Here is a 22,161-nt window from a genome sequence, read left to right on the forward strand (position 1 = left end):
TAGTGAGCATAGTACTGGAATTACCAGCCAAAGCAATTAGGCAAGAAAAAAACAACAGGCATTCAATTCAGAAAGGAAGAAGTTAAATTTTCTGTTTGCAGGTGATATGATCTTATATATAGAAAACCCTAGGGATACCTGGGTGGCTCGGTCGGTGAAGTGTCCAACTCTTGGCTTCAGCTCAGGTCACAATCTCAGCTTCATGAGTTCAAGCCCCGCATTGGGCTCTGTGCTGGCAGTCCAGAGCCTGCTTGGGATCCTCTCTCTCTAAACTCTCTGCCCTTCCCCCACTTGCACTGTCTCTGTCTCTCTCAAAATAAATAAATAAACTTAAAAAAGAGAGAAAACCCTGAAGGCTCCATCAAGCAACTACTAGAACTTATAAGTGAATTCAGTAAAGTTGCATGATAAAGAACAACATAGAAAAATTAGTCGCATTTCTATACACTAAAGGAAAAAAAACCTATCTGTAAGAGAAATTAAAAGAAACAACAACCCCATTTATAATAGCATCAAAAACAATAAAAATGTTTAGGAGTGAATTTAACCAAGAAGTGAAAAGTCCATAGACTGAAAATTATTAAAGACGATCCAAAAATATGTAGGAACGACAAAAGATCTTGAATCACCAAAGCAATCTTGAGCAAAAAGGAACAAAGCTGGAGGCGTCACACTTCCTTATATCAAACAATATTACAAAGCTATACAGTAATAAAAACAGCATGGAACTGACATTTAAAACATGCACATATAGGCCAATGGAATTGAACAGAGATACCAGAAATAAATTTATGTGTATATGGTCAACTAATCATTGGCAAAGCACCAACAATACACAATGGGGAAAGGATAGTCTTTTGAATAAATGGTTCTGGGAATACTACACATGCAAAAGAATGAAACCGGATTCTTAACTTACACCATGAACCAAAATGAACTCAAGATCCTTTAAGGTATGAAACAGTAAAGCACCTAGAAGAAAACATAGGAGAAAATCTCCTTGTCATTGGTCTTTGTGATGATTTTTGTTTTGTTTTGTTTTGTATGTGACACAGACAAAAAAGCAAAAATAAATAAGGGGGGCTGTATCAAAGTAAAACATTTCTTCAGCAAAGGACACAATCAAGAAAAGGAAAAAGGCAACCAATGGAATGGAAGAAAAGATCTCCAAACCATATATCTGATAGAGTTAATATACAAAAGCTTTAACTAATTCATACAGCTGAAGAGCAAAAAACCTCAACAGTCCAATTAAAAAAAAAGGCAAAGGACCTAAATGGACACTTTTTCCAAAGAAGATATGCAAATGACCAACAAGGAAATGAAAAAGAGTTCAACATCATTAATCTTCAAGGAAAAGTGAATCAAAGCCACTAAGAGATGTCACCCCACACCTGTTTGGATGGCTATTCTCAAAAAGACAACAGGGCCGCCTGGGTGGCTCAGTCGGTTAAGCGGCCGACTTCGGCTCAGGTCATGATCTCGCGGTCCGTGGGTTCGGGCCCCGCGTCGGGCTCTGTGCTGACAGCTCAGAGCCCGGAGCCTGCTTCAGATTCTGTGTCTCCCTCTCTCTCTGCCCCTCCCCTGTTCATGCTCAGTCTCTCCCTGTCTCAAAAAAATAAATAAAATGTTAAAAAAAACATTTTAAAAAGACAACAAATAAAAAATGTTGGTGAGGCTGTGGAAAAAAGGAAACCCTTGTGCACTATTGGTGGGAATGTAGACTGGTACAGACATTATAGAAACAGTATAGCGGTTCCTCCAAAAATTAAAAATAGAACTATGCTATGATCCAGCACCCTCACTTTGGGCACATAACCGAAGAAACTGAAATCAGGATCTTGAAGAGATATCTGCACTCCTAATTTCATTGCACCATTATTTACAGTAGCCAAGATATGGAAACAATTTAAATGCCCTTTAACAGGAAAATGGATAGTGAAAATGTGATATGCATATAAAGTATCACAATAATATATACTACATAATTATGGAATATATATAATGGAATATTATTTAGCTTTGAAAAAGAGGGAAATTCTGTCAGTTTCAGCCACCTGGATAAACTTGGAAGACTTTTCATGTATGCTAAGCAAGATAAAGCCTGACACAGAGACACAAATTCTGTACGATTTCACTTACGTGTGGAAGCTAAAGAAGTCAAAGTCACAAAAGCAGAGAGTAGAATGATGGTTGCCAGGTGGGGAAAATGGGGAGATGTTGGTCAAAGCATACGAATTTTCTGTTATCAGTAAATTCTGAAGGTTTAATGTAGAAGGTGGCTATAGTTAATGATACAGTAATGTATACTTAAAATTTTCTAAGGGGGTAAAATTTTAAGTGTTCTCAACACACACACAAAAGTAACTATTTGAGGGGATGGATGTGTTCATTGTTTTTGGTAATCATTTCACAATGTATACATTGTATATAAAATCATTACAATATGCACTTGAAATATATACAATTTTTATTTGCCAGTTATACCTCAATAGAGTTGGAAAAACATTTCCTGATACGTGTTTTTTAAAAGAAATAGGCAAAAATCGGAGCGACTGGGTGGCTCAGTCAGTTAAGCATCTGACTCTTGATTTTGGCTCAGGTCATGATCTCATGGTTTGTGGGATTGAGCCCCGAATCCGCTCTGCACTGACGGTGTGGAGCCTATTTGGGATTCTCTCTCTCTCTCTCTCTCTCTCTCTCTCTCTCTGCCTGCCCCCCACGCCCCCACTCACATACTCTCTCTGTCTCTCAAAATAAATAAATAAGCATTAAAAACATAAAGATAAAACAAATAGGTAAATATAAAAATAACAGTTAAAAACTTAAAAATTGGGCAGGGCGCCTGGGTGGCTCAGTCAGCTGAGCGTCCGACTTCAGCTCAGGTCATGATCTCACAGTTCGTGAGTTCAAGCTCTGCCTCAGGCTCTGTGCTGATGGCTCAGAGCCTGGAGCCTGCTTCGGATTCTGGGTCTCCCTCTCTCTCTGCCCCTCCCCCACTTGTGCTCTGTCTCTCTCTGTCTCTCAAAAATAAAGGTAACAAAATTTTTCAAAAAGAAAAAATTTAAAAAATGGGCTAAGATAAGCCAGGCAATAATTATAAGCAACAAAAACAACAATAATTTCGTTATAACATGTACAAAAAAGTAACAAGCAAAATGGGAAACAAAGTTAATAAGCATAAATAAGAAGATTCATTGATATTAAAAACAACCAAATGCACAGTTGACAACGGTAGTATAGCAAGCATGGATCTTATTGAACCAAAAGAAAACTTGCAGGATGCCTGGGTGGCTCAGTCGGTTCATCATCTGACTCTTGATTTTGGCTCAGGTCATGATCTTGCCGACATGGAATCAAGCCCCAGGTCCAGGTGTGCGCTGAGCATGCGGTCTGCTTGGGATTCTTTCTCTCTCCCTCTCTCTCTGCCTCTCTCTCTCAAAATAAATAAAAAGAACAAATACACTTTAAAAAAACAGAAAAAGAACACTTGATAGAAATAATAACATAAATTGTTGCACTTACAACTGTAGAATCTTTGCTAGGTTAACATTTGAAGAATTAGTAAGGATTCAGGCATTTTAATGGTGAGTTTGTATATAACAGTGTTTGATTGTACGCTACATTAATTTCAAATATCTCATCAAACATTTATGGAGGATTTCTTCTACAGAAGATTCTACATGTGTTTTTTTTTTATAATACAAAAAAAATCATGTAAATTCTAAGAGCAAGTCATTAATTCGTATTGGTAACTTTATTCCCAGGTGTGCAGCAATGGTGAATGTGTGAAACTCGAAAAGGTCTACAATTCAACCAATTGCTTGTCTCTGTGCAGTGAAAATGCTGTAAGATTTGGCTCCTTTTTAAATTAATGTCTTGCCAGTCATTTGTTTACATACAACTTCATTCCTGAGCGTGTGTGTGTGTGTGCGTGTGTGTGTGTATGAGTGTTGATTTTTAAATAAAATACACATTTGGGATCCATGTTTTCATGTATCATCCATAAAATTGATCTAAAGATCCAAACCAGGTATGACTTATAGATATTGCCAATATTACAAGTATATAGTTTTATCATTGGACTGGTAATCTAGAAACCTAGGAACTTATGTACATATGAAGTTGAAACCTAAAGGATCTATCATAATGCCACTTATAGTAAAATTATAACAATGTCAACATTAATCAAAAGCTTTTGACCAAATAACAAAAATTGTATATATGTATATGTATATATGTATATGTATATGTATGTATATGTATATGTATATACATATATGTATATGTAAATGTATATATACACACATATATATATATAAATATATCTAATTACTAAACACTACCTGATACTACCAGTACCTAGCAGTTTGCATTTGTGGGTAACATTTTTCCTTAGTGTAATTAATCAGTAACACTTATATATAAGTTGTATATGTATCAGGTACCCTTCCAAGTACTTTACATATATTACATTTTAAACACTTCATAACAGCCTCAAAAGCGAGTACTATTCTTATGCCCAATATTACAGGTGGAGAATAAGTCACATGATGTTGTGTTGAAGGAAAAGCTGAAATATAAGTACAGAAAGAGTGCATATCCTTAATCATTACACAATGGTCTTTGAAGAAGAAAACATTGCACCACTCTTTTTTCTCATATTAACGTTATCTCGTTATTACTAAGGCTAGTTAGAGCCAGCTGTGTGGCTATGATATGTCTAACTCTAACAGGGCTCTTCTTTTAATAACACTCATGTCTTCTAGAAAGATAAGTAAAGCCATCTAATTCATCTGGTTTTGAATTTGTTAGAATCATTCTCTTGTCCAAAGGCCACCTTCAAAAGTTGCTGCTTCTTGTAATTTCATTTATTTATTTGTTTCCAATGTGATTTTGATATGCAGTTTAGTTAATTAATCAGTAAAAGTGTGTGTGCGTGTGCGTGTGTGTGCGTGTGTGTGTGTGTGTGTGATGTAGAACCAGCACCAAGCTAAGCGAGGTACAAAACACACATATAACCTGATAAAATTATATGATTAACTATTCTTCCAGGTGGATGGCCCTGAACTTCAGTGCCAGTGTGAGGAAGAACAGGAACATGTGGACTGGGGAGAAAACTTAAATGCTACCAGTGAGCATTCTAGAATATAATATCAAAAGCCTAGACAGTGAGAAAGCTTGTTTTCCTTATTTCCCAAGTCTAATACGTATATGTTGTGTGGATTTGTATGGTCTTTTTACTATTTTGCATATTGAAACACCTAAATTTGAGTATACCACAATTGCTGTTTCAATTAATGTATCTTCTTCTACTTATATTTGGATAGGATCTTCTAAGAAACTGTAACACAACAAGGCCTTTTTATAGTCAATTAACAACTAACAGTCAACACATTTCCTGCCGATTGTTGTTCTTAAACATAACGGACTCTCAGGTTGAGTGTCAGTTGTTAATACGCATGATAATTTGTATAATGTTTTGGTCTTTTACTTTATATTTTTAAAAAATGGAGGAAGGGGACATTAAAGTCCTTTAAGTAAGGGAGAAGCTGGATTGTAATAGCTCAGTTAATACTCCCTTGTCCTAAGGTTGATGTCCTGGCTAAAGCTTATGTTTTTCAATGTTGCAGATATATCCATCCTGGTTGTTGTGCTTGTCCTGGTGATTATTGGTGTAGGGGTTGTCGCATTATTAATTCGTTACCAAAAATGTATTAAGCTGAAGCAAATCCAGAGGTATGTATTTTCTGTCTAGTGAAATGGGACCACTACTAACGATATATAAGCTCTGTCACTGTAGACGATATTCCCTGGGGGAGAAGTCTAAGCCTCTTCCTGAAGACGAAGTAAGAGTAACAGTAAATCAAGCTTTTACATATTTATGTTCTCATCTCCAAACCCTTATCCCGATGGTTCCCAAAGTTTTGCTACACATTGGAATCATAGAGATTTTTTACAAGAATACAAGAATTTTTTAGTTTCTCCCTCCGATTAAATTGTTATAGGGTGCAACCTGAGTATCAATCGTTTAGAAATCTCCTAGATGATTAAATATTAACCACAGGCATACCCCGTAGCTTATGTCAATATTCAACTTCCTCTTGACAGCCCACCGAGAGAGACACTGGGAGTGGAGAATAAAGGATACTTTGGTGATGAGCAGCAGACAAGGACTGAGCCCATCTTTCCCGACATTCATCCCCTCCACGTAAGCCAATGTCACTTGCAACAGCTGACTGATTTAAAAAGTAGTTGCATGTGTATTCGAAGTAGAACTAGCCCTAAGCTAAGTGATATGGGAGGTGCTAAAGAACAGTTTAACGTGATTCCACACCAATGAAGCCTTTGGTCTACATGTGGGGAAGGAAAAAATGGCAGGACATAAGCAAAGGAAGACACTATTTCACAGCAGAATCTAAGAGTTAAATAAAATACTGATTTGTGCACTATCAGAAAAATTTACAAACGTAAACTATATTTTGGGGCATAAAACAAGTCAGTAAATTTAAAAGAATGGGAGTCATACACAATGTCACCAAAACAAAACTTTATTAAAAATCAGTAACAGGGGCGCCTGGGTGGCTCAGTCGGTTACGCGGCCGACTTCGGCTCAGGTCATGATCTCGCGGTCCGTGAGTTCGACCCCCACGTTGGGCTCTGTGTTGACAGCTTAGAGCCTGGAGCCTGTTTCAGATTCCGTGTCTCCTTCTCTCTGACCCTCCCCTGTTCATACTCTGTCTCTCCCTGTCTCAAAAATAAATAAAACGTCAAAAAAAATTTTTTAAAAAATCAGTAACAGAAAACTATTGGAAAAAAATCTCCAAATGAAAATTAGATAATAAATTCTAAAGAACACCTGGGTCAAATAAAAAATCAATAGGGAAAATGGAAAACACTTTAAACTAAAGGAAAATGAAACAATACCTACCAAAATTTGTGGGAAGTAGTGAAACCAGTAAAGGAGAGTTTATAGCACTAAATACTTATGCTAGAAAAGAAGAAAGGTATCAGATCAATGACATCAGCTTTCATTTTAGGAAACTAAAAAAAGAAAAGCAAATAAAACTCCATGCCAATAGAGGACAGGAAAACGATAAATATTGGTCACCAATGAAACTAAAAACAAAACAAAACAAAATCCTGTAGGAAGACAATAAAAGCAAAAGCTGTTTTCCAGAAATTAATAAATCTTATAAACTTCCAGTCACACGAAGAGAAAACAGTACGAGAGTCAAAATGACTATCCGGAATCATAAAGGTGACATCCCAGAAGAGTAATGTTCCTTATTAAATTGGCAATATTTTGAATATGGAGATTAATTTGAAAAATTATTATTTTAACATATATATATTTGACAGTGTAATTCAATAGTAAACTTTTTGAAAGTTTCAAATCACCAAAGCTTACTCATGAAGAAATAGATTACCGAAATATCTCCATATTTAAGAGAAAAATTGAATTTGTAGTAAAAAAACTTTCTACAAATAATAATAATAATAATGGGTGAATTCTACCAAACATATAAAGATGAAATATTACCAATTCTACATAAACTCTTCCAAAAAATGGGAAAGAATGGATACTTCCCAACTCTTTTAACAAGGACAGTATTTTTCTGTTATCCTTCTAGAGAAAAGCATTATAACACAGAAAACTGTTTGCCAATATTTCTAATAAATATAAGTGCATAAGTACTAAATTTTAGCAAATTGAATTTCACAATGCATAAAAAGGATATGGTATTGTGACCAAATGAGGGTTATCCTAGGAACGTAAGGAAAATTTAACATTAACAGACTAATCAAGCTAATCCACGGTATCATTTGGCAAAAAGTAAAATTATATGGCCATCTCAATAGATGTAGGAAAAGCATTTGGAAAAGATGTAGTCTGTGTTCCTGATAAAACTCAGTAAATTAGGAACATAAGGGAACTTTCTGAACCTGGTGAAAGTATCTACCAAAAAACCTATAGCTGATATATTTATGGTTAAAAAAACTGAATACCTTTTCTATAACAACAGGAACACAGCAATGATGTCCACTCCCACCACTTCTATTGAACATTTTACTTGAGACTATAGCCATTACAATAAGGCAAAAAAAAAAAAAAATTAGAGAGAAAAAGAGTAAACCCTTTTGATTTGCTGAAGACACTATCACCTATAAAAAATCCTATACTAGGGGTGCCTGGGTGGCTCAGTTGGTTAAGCACCTGACTCTTGATTTCAGCTTAGGTCATGATCTCACAGTTTGTGAGATAGAGCCCCATATTGTGCTCTGTGCTGGCAGCATGGAGCCTGCTTGGGATTCTCTCTCTCCATCTGTCTCTGCCCCTCCCCCACTAGTGCGCTCGCTCGCTCTCTCTCTCTCTCTCAAAACGAATAAATAAATAAATCCTATAGTAAAAAAAGTGAATTTAGTAAGATTTTTTTTCAATATACGAAATTTATTGTCAAATTGGTTTCCATACAACACCCAGGGCTCATCCCAAAAGGTGCCCTCCTCAATACCCAGCACCCCCCCTCCCCTCCCTCCCACCCCCCATCAACCCTCAGTTTGTTCTCAGTTTTTAAGAGTCTCTTATGCTTTGGCTCTCTCCCACTCTAACCTCTTTAAGATTTTAAGATATGAATCTGTGCACAAGAACCTATTGTGTTTTCATATACAAACAAGAATATAGCTGGTTATGGAATTTCAAACATTCAGAAATTGACTTTACATTCGGATGCTAAAAGATCTGCCTTGGTCAATTCTTACTATAATACATAAAGAAACTCCCACTCTTCTCCAATGTAAGTTTGTTTTGTGAGTTCTTAGACTTCTTCAGTATAAGAGAATAACTTAGGGAAGAATATTTCCCCATGTGTTTTGATATTTGTACATTTACTAGGTGTTTTCTAGAGATAGCTAGAAAATTTATTGTGCAGGCTTAGAAAATGGTCATACTTGCCAGAACACTTAATTGCAAGGATAATAGTATCTCTTTTTCCTAGCAAAGAACTGCAGAGTCCTTGGAGAGACTTCCAACCAGTTTTTCAAGTCCGCACTACATCACACGGGTACGGTCCCTTACCCCCTTTCTGTTGGGTTGTGCTAGTCTGTGGCCATTTCAGTAATAATTTCAGTGTCACTTAACTATTTGCTGGTTCCTTGAAAAAGTCAAATAATATAACAAAGCTCTGAAAGCACCAAGATTTTCAACTGTCTATTTTTCAAATGAACAATTCTCATTATGCTGTCTATATTAGTAGCTAAAAGGGTGTGATTAAGATAGCTTTCAGTCTATGGTTCCCCAGAATCCTCCTCTCCCACAAAAGGATCTCGGAGCGTGCCACCCAGTTGGGATGGGGCTGAATGATCATTTCTCCCCATACCCCACTCAACCAGTACCGTCCATTTTGACAAATTGTTTTTACTGGGGTTTCAACAGGGATGTTTTCGCAATGGAAACTCCAGCGCTTGAAAAATGTTTGGAAATCTCTTACCAAATACATGGTTGGAGAGATCCGCCACAAAGATTACAAGGAAAAAAAAATGGCTTCGGATAAGGCTTCACTAATCAGGACTATCTCCCCATCGTCTCCCATAACAATGTACAAACTTTCTTAGATTGTTCATGGATCAAGAAGAGACCGTCTGCATGTGATGTGCTTGTGTGTATGTGTGTCTACGTGTGACATCTGGTACAGTTCCTGACACAGCACAATTTGTGTATTCCAGAAATCTGCAAATAAAGACCCAAGAGGAATCGCAGATCCCAGTCAAAGTGCCAAAGAGGTAGGTTCCTGGGACAGATGGTACCCCCACCCACTATTGATGGAGAGGGGACACCCTCTGTCCTTATCAGAAGAATAAGATGGTTGGAATTGTTTTCTCCCGTGTGCTAAAATTTCTAAGAGACAATTTAACAGAGTATGTTTCAGTCTGAGAGTTTCAAACCTGACTATGGGAGCAAGCCAGGATTTAACAGTGTCAGAGTCTTGGGCATTTTAGACATAACAGAAACAAAACTTCTTTCTTAGACTTTTCTTGCCCAGAGTATACACACTTACGGTTTCTCATGAAGAATTTTTTTTCAAATGTTTATTTATTTTTGAGAGAGACGGAGTGTGAACATGGGAGGGGCAGAGAGAGAGAGAGAGAGAGAGAGAGAGAGAGGAGACACAGAATCCGAAGCAGGCTCCAGGCTCTGAGCCGTCAGCACAGAACCTGACGTGGGGCTCGAACTCACAAACCGTGAGATCGTGACCCGAGCCAAAGTGGGGATGCTCAACCGACTGAGTCACCCAAACACCCCTCTCATGAAGAATTTTAAGGACCAAATAGCACTGGTAATTACGGAGAAAGTATCATTCCTAATGGAACAGTTATTTCATGTTTGCTTTATCAAAGTTTCACCTACTAAATCAATAACTGACTCTATCTGAGGGATGATTTCACTTTTTAAGTGCAATGGCTATATTAGAAAATTTATCAAAAAAGTTGTGATTTTTGTCAAAAGGAGACAAAATGAGCACTGTGGCTACATTTCAGAGTTTCTGTTTTCATTCCTTCATTCATCCATTCATCGATTTCTATTGAGTTTCTACAATGTCCTGGGTTAATCAGAAGTTTCCCCCACAAAACATTCTTTTTTCATCTTTTTTTTTTTTTCATTTCAGAGAGACGTAGAGAGGGGAGCGGGGAGGGAGGGAGAGAACCTTAAACTGGCTCCACACTCAGTGCACAGCCCTACATGGGGCTCAATCCCAATCGTGGGATCATGACCTGAGCCAAATCCAGAGTCAGCACTCAACTGACTGAGCCACCCAGGTGCCGCCCCCATAAAAAACATTCTTCACAAGAAATCTTGCCCAACACACTTTCTATGTTGGAATGGGGAAGGAAGGACTTTTCTAATGGTCCTTCCACTCCTTAATGATGGACATGTCTCATACCGACGAATGGAGAGAGATGGCCTTAATGCAAGAAAACTGTTTGGCGTCCTGTAATGAAAAACAAAATGATTTTCTCTCTTTTGTGATAGGCTTGTTCATTTCATAATGACTGCTTAATTAGCCATGGCTAAGGAGATCTGGAAAAAATGCGAACAAGCGTAGTACAACAGAATCCTGGAAAGTTGCTGTAATTAGCAGATAACAATGAGTAACTGAAATATAATGTGCCGTAGACTTTAGAGAAAATAACTTCTTTTTACCCGTCTGTTTCTATTTAGAGCTTGAAACTGGATATCCAAAATGGCTGTGCAAGGCTAGGCTGAGGATTCTGGATGAAAGATCTTCATAACCCTCCCTCGATACTTGCTACACAAATTCCTGGTAGTTTTTCAAAAGTTCGTATCAAGACAGAAAATGTTGATGAGAAGCAACTTCTTTCTGTAATCTTTACCTGTAGAATTTACAGCCTGTAGTGTAGACATATGCTACAAAAAGATTCTTCGCGTTTTTCCAATGACTAATACAATATAATACAATAACAAAACTAATACAATACTAATACAATAGACTAATACAAAATAGTCTCCTTGCTCTAGAATTTTCCTAAAGAATGTCAATCTGATTACTTTAAAAAAGACTCTTAACCTTGAGGATATTAAATTACACCCCTGAGTCTAAGGAGCAAAACACTTCTTATAAAAGTTTATTTCTTTGGAATCATAAAACTACTGAACCTTAATTGGAATATGACATGATTGCCACTAATTCTGGTTTCAATGAAGTTCTCTCCTGCAGAAACGCCAAGGAATTCAGTGCAGGAAGTCATCTGATTCCACTAAATAATTAAAAGGTAGAGGGCTGTCTGGCTCATGTCTTATCAGTGAAGGAGGCAGGAGAATAGTCCTCTTCGCTACAGAATAGACCTTAAAATTGTGGCAGCAAAGGAGGACATGAGATGCTTCTGGTTAAATTCCTAGAATCTCATCTTAAATTCCTAAATTTTTAGAATTCCTTCTAAACCTGACAGAGAAATCAGAGGGGTTATAAGAATTTCAGAAAATTAACTCCAGCAGAGAAGAAATACTCACGGCTCCCCTTAAGTGCTTGTGAGATCCTTGTAGTGCACAGATTTGTGCAATTACTGTGCAATTTCTCTTCCATCCCTAGCCTTCCCTGATTCTGGTGTGTGGGGCTGTCCAAGGAATGATGTCAGATATGTCTTATGCCCATGTTCTCAGCACTTTCTCTTGTATTATTTTCTTTTTGTTAATGGTTAAAGCTGCATCAATTGTTTCTTTGTATACTAAGGTGAAGTTTTCAAGTGCTAAATGAGAATTTTATGATTCAATAAATAAATAAATAAAGCAAGGAAGAGAGCTGGTTATTCTTGGTGAGATTCTTCTTGCTTTACTTGACTAGCTGATGTGAGGACACAGTGAGATCAGCAAAGGACAGCAGGGACTCAGCATTTCACACCTAAGCAAGAATTCCATAAGCGTTTGTTTTTTCTGATTAAAACCACTCATTTGAGAAAGAGTGTTGACGATTGCCCACTGAAAGCAAAAGATGCTAATTTAACTGTTTTATGACTCTTGAGGATATAGAACAAACTGAGGGTTGCTGGATGGGAGGCGGGTGGGCTAGATGGATGATGGGCATTTAGGAGGGCTCTTGTTGTGAGGAACGCTGGATGTTGTACATTAGTGATAATTCACTGAATGCTATTCCTGAAACCAATATTACACTACGTATTAACAGACTAGAATTTAAATAGGAACCTGAAAAGATTTTTAAAAGACAAATGTTTTAGGCAAACTTGTGAAAAAAAGAAATTGTGTGTCGTATATACTCCTTAAAGCAAACAATAGTCTTCTGATGTCCAAAACGAAGGGACAGTCACATACTTGTACTTGCTTGAACAATACATATGTTGCTGAACAATATATATATCTTGTCTTCTTGATTCACTATGTTTCTTCTTGCTCTTGTATTTCTTCCAAAAGACTCACCATCATCTCTGCCTTGGGTTCCACATTCAGCCAACTACTAGTTTCCAGTGATCTTTCTTTCTTTCTTTCTTTCTTCTTTCTTTCTTTCTTTTTCTTTCTTTTTTTTTTTTTTTTTTTTTTGCAAATTTTTCTTCTCTTTCTCAAATTATAAATATGCCTGGCATCACCTGAGTCCTCCTGCTTTGCTGCTTCATGCCTAGATAATCACTCCGGACTTCTAGTCTGCTCCCCCATTCTTCAAATAACCCCAGTGGCCCTCTGCCGGGTAAGCTTCCTTTTTACTTTAGGGAGTATTTTCCGTGCTTGCCCTTATTACTTATCAGAGGCCCTAGAGACTTGACCTATGCTTCTTTCAGATGCTGCCACCCTGTGCCATGTTTCTTAGGGATCTTTTTCCAATACTGTCTGCAGATTAGGAAGCAATTTCATGGTTCCCTTGGAGGGAACCAGCAGGAGTGCTGTCCCTATCCCCAGTTATGGAGCCAGGTATGATTTCATAGCCCTAATATGTATGGCTCTTATCACCTTGGACAGTTTGCGTCTTTTCCTTCGAACCAACAGTTGCAGACAGAACTCCTGTTGTGAAAGAACAGACCTGCAGGACTTATGGGCTAAGGAACTCTGTCTTCCTCCTCAGCCTGTGAACTGCTTGCTTTCCCACCCCATACACAGATAGAGAACCTTCCTGATGCTGGAACTTGCCTAAAGTAAGACTGAGCTCGTTACAGCTCTGGGATGTTGTGTTTTGGGGTACTGAGTTACTCTCGGTAGCTGGGTCCCTGTACCCTCTGCCCTGGACAGAGGTGGATTTATCCAGAAGCTAATAAAGCTTGAGCTTCAGGGTCTATTCCGTGCATTGCTCCTTCCCAGACCTTTTATCTAATTTGACATTTACATTTTTTAATGACAGTGGGCTGGTTTGGGTTGGGAAGTGAGAACTCAAATGAGTTCAAATGATGTGTCGGCAATAGGGCCTATACCTAAGAAGCAGACAGGATAAAGATGCCCTGTGTTAGGCAGAAATTGGTGGTTCCAGGAAGGGCAAGGAGACGACCAGCCAGAAATGGGATGGGGGGATCTGGGAATGAGAGCAGCATGGCAGGTGTGAGGAACCCTCAGCAAACCCGTGGCCAACTGGGGAAAGGCTTGGGTGGAGGTGAGTTCCCAGACAGCACCACAGAGAGGAAAATCCAAGAGGGGAGCGAACTTTGTGCTCCCCAATCCACCCACAGATAATGGCCGAGGGCCAGGGCTTTACCAGCGTGCTGAGTTTGAGCAAAACCTGTGCGCAAATCACCAAACCCTGAGCAATGCAGACCCAGCGCGACCCATAGAAAAAAACAATACAGAATACAAAACTAAGGGAGCCTGGGTGGCTCAGTCGGTTAAGCGTCCGACTTCAGCTGGGGTCACGATCTTGCGGTTCATGAGTTCAATCCCCACATCGGGCTCTGTGCTGACAGCTCGGAGCCTGGAGCCTGCTTCGGATTCTGTGTCTCCCTCCCTCTCTGCCCCTCCCCCACTTGTGCGCGCGCGCGCGCGCGCGCGCGCTCTCTCTCTCTCTCTCTCTCTCAAAAGTAAATAAAAAAAAATAATAACAGTAAAAATTTAAAAAAAATACAAAAATAAGAAGCGAAACCCGAGCAGACATATCAGCAGCTGTACATCCCAGGGGGCAGAGGGTGAGCGATAGATTCTGCAGTTTAAGTTTGTACAAGTGCCTTTAAAAAACACTCAAAAGTAAATCAGAATTCATACTTGTCGCAATAGTATTTAAATACTACTGTGCGAAGGAATCTCCCGTATACGTTCACGTCAGTTCTGCCAGGAATGCAGTGATGGAGATCCCACACAAACTAAACCAAAAATCAGCATTCCCAGGACAGCATCCACTATTCTAAATACCGGCCAGCTCCACACGACCACGTTGCCATTCTCAGAAAGCATCGGTGCTTCCAAATGGTTGCGGAATTTAAAGGCACTCTTGGGGCGTGCTAGAATTGGGAAGTCACATCCTAAAAGACCAGTGATCGCTTCCTGATCTAGGGCACAAATACATGCATGGGCCCTGGCAGTCCTCACGGCGCAACGCATCGATGAAGTTTCTACAACGACCACTAGGTGGCCACCTAACAATCTAAATCTATGAGCTGGAAACTCGCCCAGGGAATTCACACAACACCAGGCCTGCAAAATCCTGACTTGAAATAAACTTACCAAGAAGTTTGTTCAAGTCCGTTGCTGGTTACGGAAGACGTAGCTCTGGGAGAATTTTGCCAGACCCCTTTCTTCTCTGCCAGGGTTGTGGGTTGGGTTGGGAAAACAGAAACGGAGGCCCTGAGCAAAGGGGAGTTGGGTGGACAGCCTGAAAACTTTGAATGAAAAGAAAAAAAATTTAATGTGTATTACTTATTTTTGCGAGAGAGAGAGAGAGAGAGAGAGAGACAGAGTGCCAGGGGTCGGGGGTGGCAGAGACAGAGGGAGACACAGGATCCAAAGCAGGCTCCAGGCTCTGAGCTGTCAGCACAGCTCAGGGCTGGGGCTCAGGGAACCAGGAGATCAGGACCTGAGCTGGACTCAGACGTTTACCTGACCGGGCCACCCAGGCAACCCGAGGCTGAAAACTTTGAATGAGGGTTTTAGATTCTGAAGATAAATCCTGTTTGCTTTCAGTCTTGAAGTCTAGTGGTGTTGAAGCTGACATGTCAGTAGCTCCAAATGACCCCATCTCCTGAAAACTACTGGGGGAGGGCCGGAGGGATCATTTTGTTTTTGCTTTCTGCTTTTATATGATCTGTTTATTTATTTTAGTTTTTTGAAGACCAGCAAATTAGCCACTGCTGCTGGGGACGCCCGAAGAGCTCCCCCTTTCCCCAGGGATATGTAACGGCTAGTAAATACCAGGAGGAGCCATAGCCTGTGTGACTTCTATGACTTTGTGGTGGGACATTCATGACAATCGACGTCCCCCTACTAATGACCACCAAGGAGTGAGAAGTATCCATTCGACTCCTGAGCTTATTGGACGCTTCCTGATCACTTTCTGACGGAAGCTCAGGCTTTTAGGAAAGTCGAGAGCCATTATGCAAGGGAAATGGCTGTCTCCCGGCCTTGACAGAATCCATTAGTATATTTCTCCAGGAAAAGCTGTAATTGGGAACTATATGTAATGGATATTGATCGCTAAGAAAAGAAGATACACATAACTTTAGACCTCAGGGGTCTCCGGGAGCAAAAGGTACGTAAAAAGGGGTCGTCATAGGATCATAGAAGTGCTAGCCGGAAAGAAACTGAACCGGAGTTGCTTTAGAGCTTAGGTAAGTCAATTCAAAAGCCAACAGCTGCTTGCTCAAGGATATCAGTGATTTGCTGCAAGGAGAGCAAATATAGCATTTACTGAGTACATACTATTTGTCAGGCATTTTTCTAAGCACTTCGCATGTAGTATTTTATTTGACTTAAAATAACTCTAGGAGTTCACTACTGTTATTATCGTCATTTTACGCTTTGAGAAAATCAAGCTCAAGGTAAAATAATTTGCCAAAAGAGAGACAGTGGACGAAAGAGCTTAGCCAGAATGTCAACTCAGGGATTCAACCTCCAGAGAGGTGTAACATAATTTTGAGAGGGAGGAAGCACAGGTCCTTCCAACATTCACAGTGGTGCAAGGGAAACTAATGTATCTTGCCCCCATTCCCATTTCCCGCCCACCAACTTCCCAATCTTTGCAGCCACAGCCACAGCCACAAGGATGCACGGATTCACACAGCAAGGCAAGCCGGGCAGGGGCCACCCCCAATTTAGCCCGACCCTGGCTGCCATGCTGCTATCATGGTAGAACCATATTTGGGGGTGCGCCTGAGACTTTAGCACCTTTAACCCTTCTCCTGGCCCGTCCCAAGGGGGGTGCTTGTGATCCCGGAACCTTTTCTGTGTTGTACTACTTCAGGTCCTGGGAGGTCTTACTCAGTAGAACAGGGCTCTGCCTGGGCAATGTTTTAGTTCGCTTTAGCATGCCTGGGAAAGATGTCTGTTGCTTCCTTCATTGTCAGCGTGCAGGGCAGGAAAACCAAAAGAATTATTGACATTTGGCTGCAGCTGGTGGATCAGGGGATGGCAAGAGTCAATGAAGGGGCCGACCCGCTCTGAGGAAGGCTTCCTGGTTCTAATCAAATGAAGAATGCACCAGACAAGTGGTCACATTTAACCTGTGGGGAAGGAGAGAGTATCCACGCCGCACCTTTCAGACTCCACACACCCGCTAGACCTCTCCGTATTTCTCATTCGATGCCCACTGCAAAGCCCTGTGAAAGTATTCTCTCACAGACAAGGAAGGTAAGGATAAGAGGTGCCCAGCCACACAGCGGTCAAGGGTGAAACAGAAATCCGCACATAAGCCTCAGACCAAAGCCACGATCCGAACCCACTCCAGTTTCTAAACTGACCTATTATACCCCCAGGGTGACAGTGACATCACAGGTGGCCACTGGAGCTTATTCCTGGGAGAGGCCACTTTGATCTAGAAAGGGGCGGGCCAACACAAGGCAGTGGGTGGGCCTAGGTTTTTTGTCGTAAAGAACAAGGCGTCCGTTTCATTTCCCAGTCTTCTCCAGGTTTCCAAAGCGATGATTAGAGGGGAGAAAATGTTCACAGGTCTACTGTCGTTCCAGCAGGGTTCAAAAGTGGATTCACTGGATCGAAAAACCCAACGGCTTTTAGGTAAATCCTCTGGCACTTGAAGTCCTTCTCGGCCTGTATTTAAACGAGTCCTTTTCTCTCCCGTTGTCCACATCAGCCTCTGGACGTAAAAGCTGACTTTCATTACCCAGAGACGGTAACATTTTAAAAACAAAAACAAAAACGCCCAGAAAACTAGAGATGGGGCTCTGGGGTGTGCCTCTTCAGGTCTACCAGGGAAAGTCGCTGGATACTAATTTGACGTTCTTAGAAATGTGTCTGATGCTCTCTCTGCAGAAGGACATAGTTTGAAATATCATTATCTACTGCCGTCTTTAGGCTGGCGGAGGAAAGGAAGAAATAACCTCCCAGGTAGCACATCGCGCAAACTGGATACCTCAATATTGACGCACCGCCAACCAATTCAGGAGAGAAATAAATCGATTTGCTGCATCTTGTTCATGCTGCTTGGTGGCGTAACAGGTTTCCATGCTGAAAATAGCACCAGCTGGACACTGTGCTACTCAATATCCCACCTTTAGAAATGAAGAATCAGACCCAAGCCCAACCCAGTGTCATACTGCTCCCTGAGTCCCCCTGCGTTTTCTAGCGAGGGGACACTCAGAAAGCAGCAGGATAAAATGGAGGATCTCACAACCCCATTTCCAGCCAAAGCTATAATCCTCCTCCTGAGGACTCTTCAGGGACCCTTCGAAAAGCCAACAAACCGAAACGACAAGCAGAGACCAATAGTACTCTTAGATCTCAAAGGGGGAAACATGGCATAAAAGTAATAAAATAAATAACGAATATGGATTGATACAATTTAGGCTCTGTTCCTTTAATTATTCATTTACTCCATCGTTCAACAGGTGCTCACTGCACATTTGCTGTATCCGAGGTATCGTTCTAGGTGCCTGAAGATAGTTGATGTAGAAGACTCTGCCCAAGGGACCTCAAGCCTCACAGGAAAGCACCCAGGCTTCTAAATGGATGGCCTCGAGGTCACGTGATGAACTGCACGGACGAAGAAGGCGGCAGATGTGACTGACAGGAGAAGAGAGAGGAGGTGTATACTATTGGGTACAGTGGAGAATCTCTCAGAAAGGCAAGCTTTTTATCAAGAGCTTAACGAATGGACAAAGTTTTGCCAAACAGAGAGCTAGCATTCCAGGGACAATCAGCCAGCCAAGCACACCAGAGTCTTTCAGGTCTGTTCGTGGTGAGGAGTTAGGATAGCTCAACTATAATGCGTGCAGAAACGTGTGATATGAGGGCAGGTTAAAGGTAGCCTGTATAGGACATACTCTGCTGTGTTTATCTTAAAGGTAGCGGGAATTACTTAGGGGACTTAAGTGACAGTGACATGATCAAATTTGTACTTGAGGGGGAAAAAGACAGTCATAATTATGAAAGGCGGATTGGCGAGAAGCTAGCGGACTGTCCGGATTAGAAGACACCAAACTCTGCAGAGACCAGAGTTGGTAGAAAACAGAGAAAACGGAGGACTTCACATCGCTTCGTTCTTACTGATGAGGGACTTACAGGGATGGGGTAGATGGAAGCGTTGATACTGGCTTGTCCATTTCTGTTTCACGTAGATGAAGCTCCACCTGTTCCTTCACCAGAAAAGAATACAAGGAATAGAACCAGGTTACCCTGGAGGTGAAAATGGGTTAAATGTGAGCCATTTTAACGTCCTCCTATGTAAATACGTATAGTGAATTCATATGATATGAAGAGCAAAGTGGGAAAAACTACTCAGAAAAGTTTTCCTTTAAAAAAAAGTGATTAAAAAAAAAGTAAAATAAAGATCGTGATTTACTCAACTGTTGTGCTAGAAGCTACTGCCTAGAACAGCACCCAGGACCAGTAGCACAGGGTAGAATGTAAAATGGGCTCATCAAATACTGGCTTAGATTTAAATGAAATGTGTTATGTTTTTTAGGCAATGGAAAGAAAGCACAGTGACGTTAGATCACTAGTAGGAAATAACACGGATCATGGTAATTCTGAGAGTCAGACTCTTGTTCCCCTTAGCTGCTCATGCAGCACCTGGCCCCTGCCCATCCTCAGATGCTTTCCTGGATCAGAGGAGCTCTCCTCCAAACTCCACAGATTCTAGGACTCTCCCTGCTAAGCTGAGGACACAACTTACTTCCTCTGAGCCCCAATAAGAGTCCTTCAAGGGAGAAAGGCAAGGGAGAAGAAGCATTACTCGTTGAAGGACACTTTTCATTTTTAATGTTTATTTATTTATTTTGAGAGGGGGCACAAGTGGGGAAGGCGCAGAGAGAGAGGGAGAGAGAATCCCAAGCAGGTTCTGCACTGCCAGTTCAGAGCCCAGCATGGGTCTCGAACTCACGAACCATGAGATCATGACCTGAGCCGAAGCCGAGAGTCAGACACTTAACTGACTGAGTCACCCAGGAGCCCCAACTTTGAAGGACACTTGAAGCCAATTCTATCCAACAAAATCGTCCTCCTCTCTCTGACTTGAAACGATGCAAACATCTAATACCTTTTGTATATTCTATGTCTCCAATTAAATCTTTAGACATATGAAATACAATAATAATAACTGTTGCAATACCCTTGTCCAGTCATTCAAAACTCTGTGTCCGTTCTAGTTCGGTTTTGATTGAGCTTCCTACTCATAAGGGTCATATCTTTCTGCCTCTTTAATGCACGGTCATTGTTGATTAGATGCCCATCCACTGTGAACGCCACCCTTACTGGCCCTGGATTTTTTTTTTTTTTTTTTTTTTTTGGTATTCCCATAAATATTCTTGAACTTTGTTCTGAAAAGAAGTGGTTATTTGGAAGCAATTTGATCCTTTTAGGTCTTGCATTTAAGACCGTTACACAGGTCCAGAGCAGTGTTTAGTCTAGGGCAACTGATTCCTCACTGCAGAGAAATACCAAGTACTCAGATGCCCATGAATTACGAGGTATCTGATGGAGCTAGCAGGTAATTTTTCCTTGGACTTGTGTTATGGGCTGAATCATGTCCCCACAAAGATCTTGCACTCCAGAATTGCAAAGGAATAAATTTCTGTTGTTTAAATGATATGTGTTATCAAGGTTCAAGGTAAGTGATAGAATCTGGTGCTGGGACGGGGGTGGGGGGGTGCTTCTGTTACAAAAACCTAAAAATGTGGAAGTCGCTTTGGAACTGGACCATGGGAAGAGGCTGGAAGTTTTGAGATGCATGTTAGAAGAGGCATAGATTGCCTTCAAGAGGCACTCGGCACAAACATGACTGTTGAAGATAACTCTGGTGGAGGTTGAAAAAGAAGAAGAGAGCTGTTGAGAAAGTTTCTCTGAGAGATACATATATCATCACAAATAGAATGTTGTTAGAAGTATGGATGTTAAAGGTGCTTCTGGTGAGGTCTCAGAGGGAAATGCTGAACATGTTATTGGACCAGATGAAAGGCCTTTCTTGTTATACAGTCGTAGAACTTGGTTAAATTGTGTCCTAGTGTTTTATGGAAAGTAACATTTGCAAGTGATGAACTTGGCTATTTAGCTGATGATATTCCTATTCAAAGTGTTGAAGGGGGCACCTGGTTTCTCCTTGCTGCTTGTAACAAAATGCAAGGAGTCAGAGAGAGAGAGAGAGAGAGGAATTGAAGAAATCATTGTTAAGCATAGGGGAACCAGAACTTGAAGATTTGGAAATTTCTGAGCCTATCTATACTGCAAAACTAAGAAAGCATATTTTGGAGAGAACATCACGAGTATGACCACATAATAATTTGTTAAAAGATGGCTGATGTGTGATTTATGGATCCAGTCAGCCATCTCAGCAGAAGCCAGGGATAGGCATTGGGTTATACCTTTAGAAACACTGCAGAGATGGGATGAAATGAAGGAAGGCTGTTGGACTTCTGAGATTCTATAAGCTGGACTACCAGAGCTTTTCTGGTATAACATGCTATCCTTCAAGAAAAGGAAATAATGACCCTCAGGGTGGTTCAAACGTGGGCAGGAATGGTGATTCTACCAAGAGCCAGAAGGCCAAGGCCTGAGGGGTCAGGGTCAGTGTTTACAGTCAAAAGAACAGAGCCACTCCATTTGGACTGGTTGGTCTAAAAAGGCAGGGCCGCTAACCAGGTGCATAGAGCCAAAAAGGATTATTCCTGAACCTTAAAATCTTAGGGAGTTTTCTCTGCTAAGTTTCAGATGTGCTTGGAACCCATCACCCTTTTCTTCTTTCTAATTTCTCCCTTTTAGAATTGGAATGTTTATCCTCTACCTGTCCCACCATTGTATTTGGGAAGCAGTTAAATTTTCTAGTTGCCAGATTCATAGCTGGAGAGGGATTTCATCTCAGGATGAATCATACCTTGAGTCTCACCCACACCAGATTTAGATGATATTTAGATGAAACTTTTAGAGTATATGATAGAATGAGTTAAGATATATGGGGCTGTTGGGATGGAGTTAATGTATTCTGTATGAAAGAAGAACATGAGGGGAGCTTGGGTGGTTCAGTCAGTTAAGCAACCGACTCTTAATCTCAGCTC

General features: G+C 40.5%; 1 protein-coding gene across 1 annotated transcript in view; it reads left to right on the forward strand.

The window, feature by feature from the left end:
• Positions 1 to 13,952, forward strand: part of ADAM7 (ADAM metallopeptidase domain 7) — a 66,149-nt gene extending 52,197 nt beyond the window's left edge. The window contains exons 17-22 of the mRNA XM_060655772.3: positions 3,768 to 3,848; positions 5,056 to 5,134; positions 5,634 to 5,739; positions 6,112 to 6,211; positions 9,727 to 9,783; positions 13,863 to 13,952. Coding sequence (XP_060511755.2) covers positions 3,768 to 3,848; positions 5,056 to 5,134; positions 5,634 to 5,739; positions 6,112 to 6,211; positions 9,727 to 9,783; positions 13,863 to 13,952 — 513 coding nt within the window. The remainder of the gene's footprint in view (positions 1 to 3,767; positions 3,849 to 5,055; positions 5,135 to 5,633; positions 5,740 to 6,111; positions 6,212 to 9,726; positions 9,784 to 13,862) is intronic.
• The last annotated feature ends 8,209 nt before the right edge of the window (positions 13,953 to 22,161 follow it).

Source organism: Panthera onca, chromosome B1, assembly GCF_046562875.1.
Source record: "Panthera onca isolate mPanOnc1 chromosome B1, mPanOnc1 haplotype 2, whole genome shotgun sequence".
NCBI classification, from domain to species: Eukaryota; Metazoa; Chordata; class Mammalia; order Carnivora; family Felidae; genus Panthera; species Panthera onca.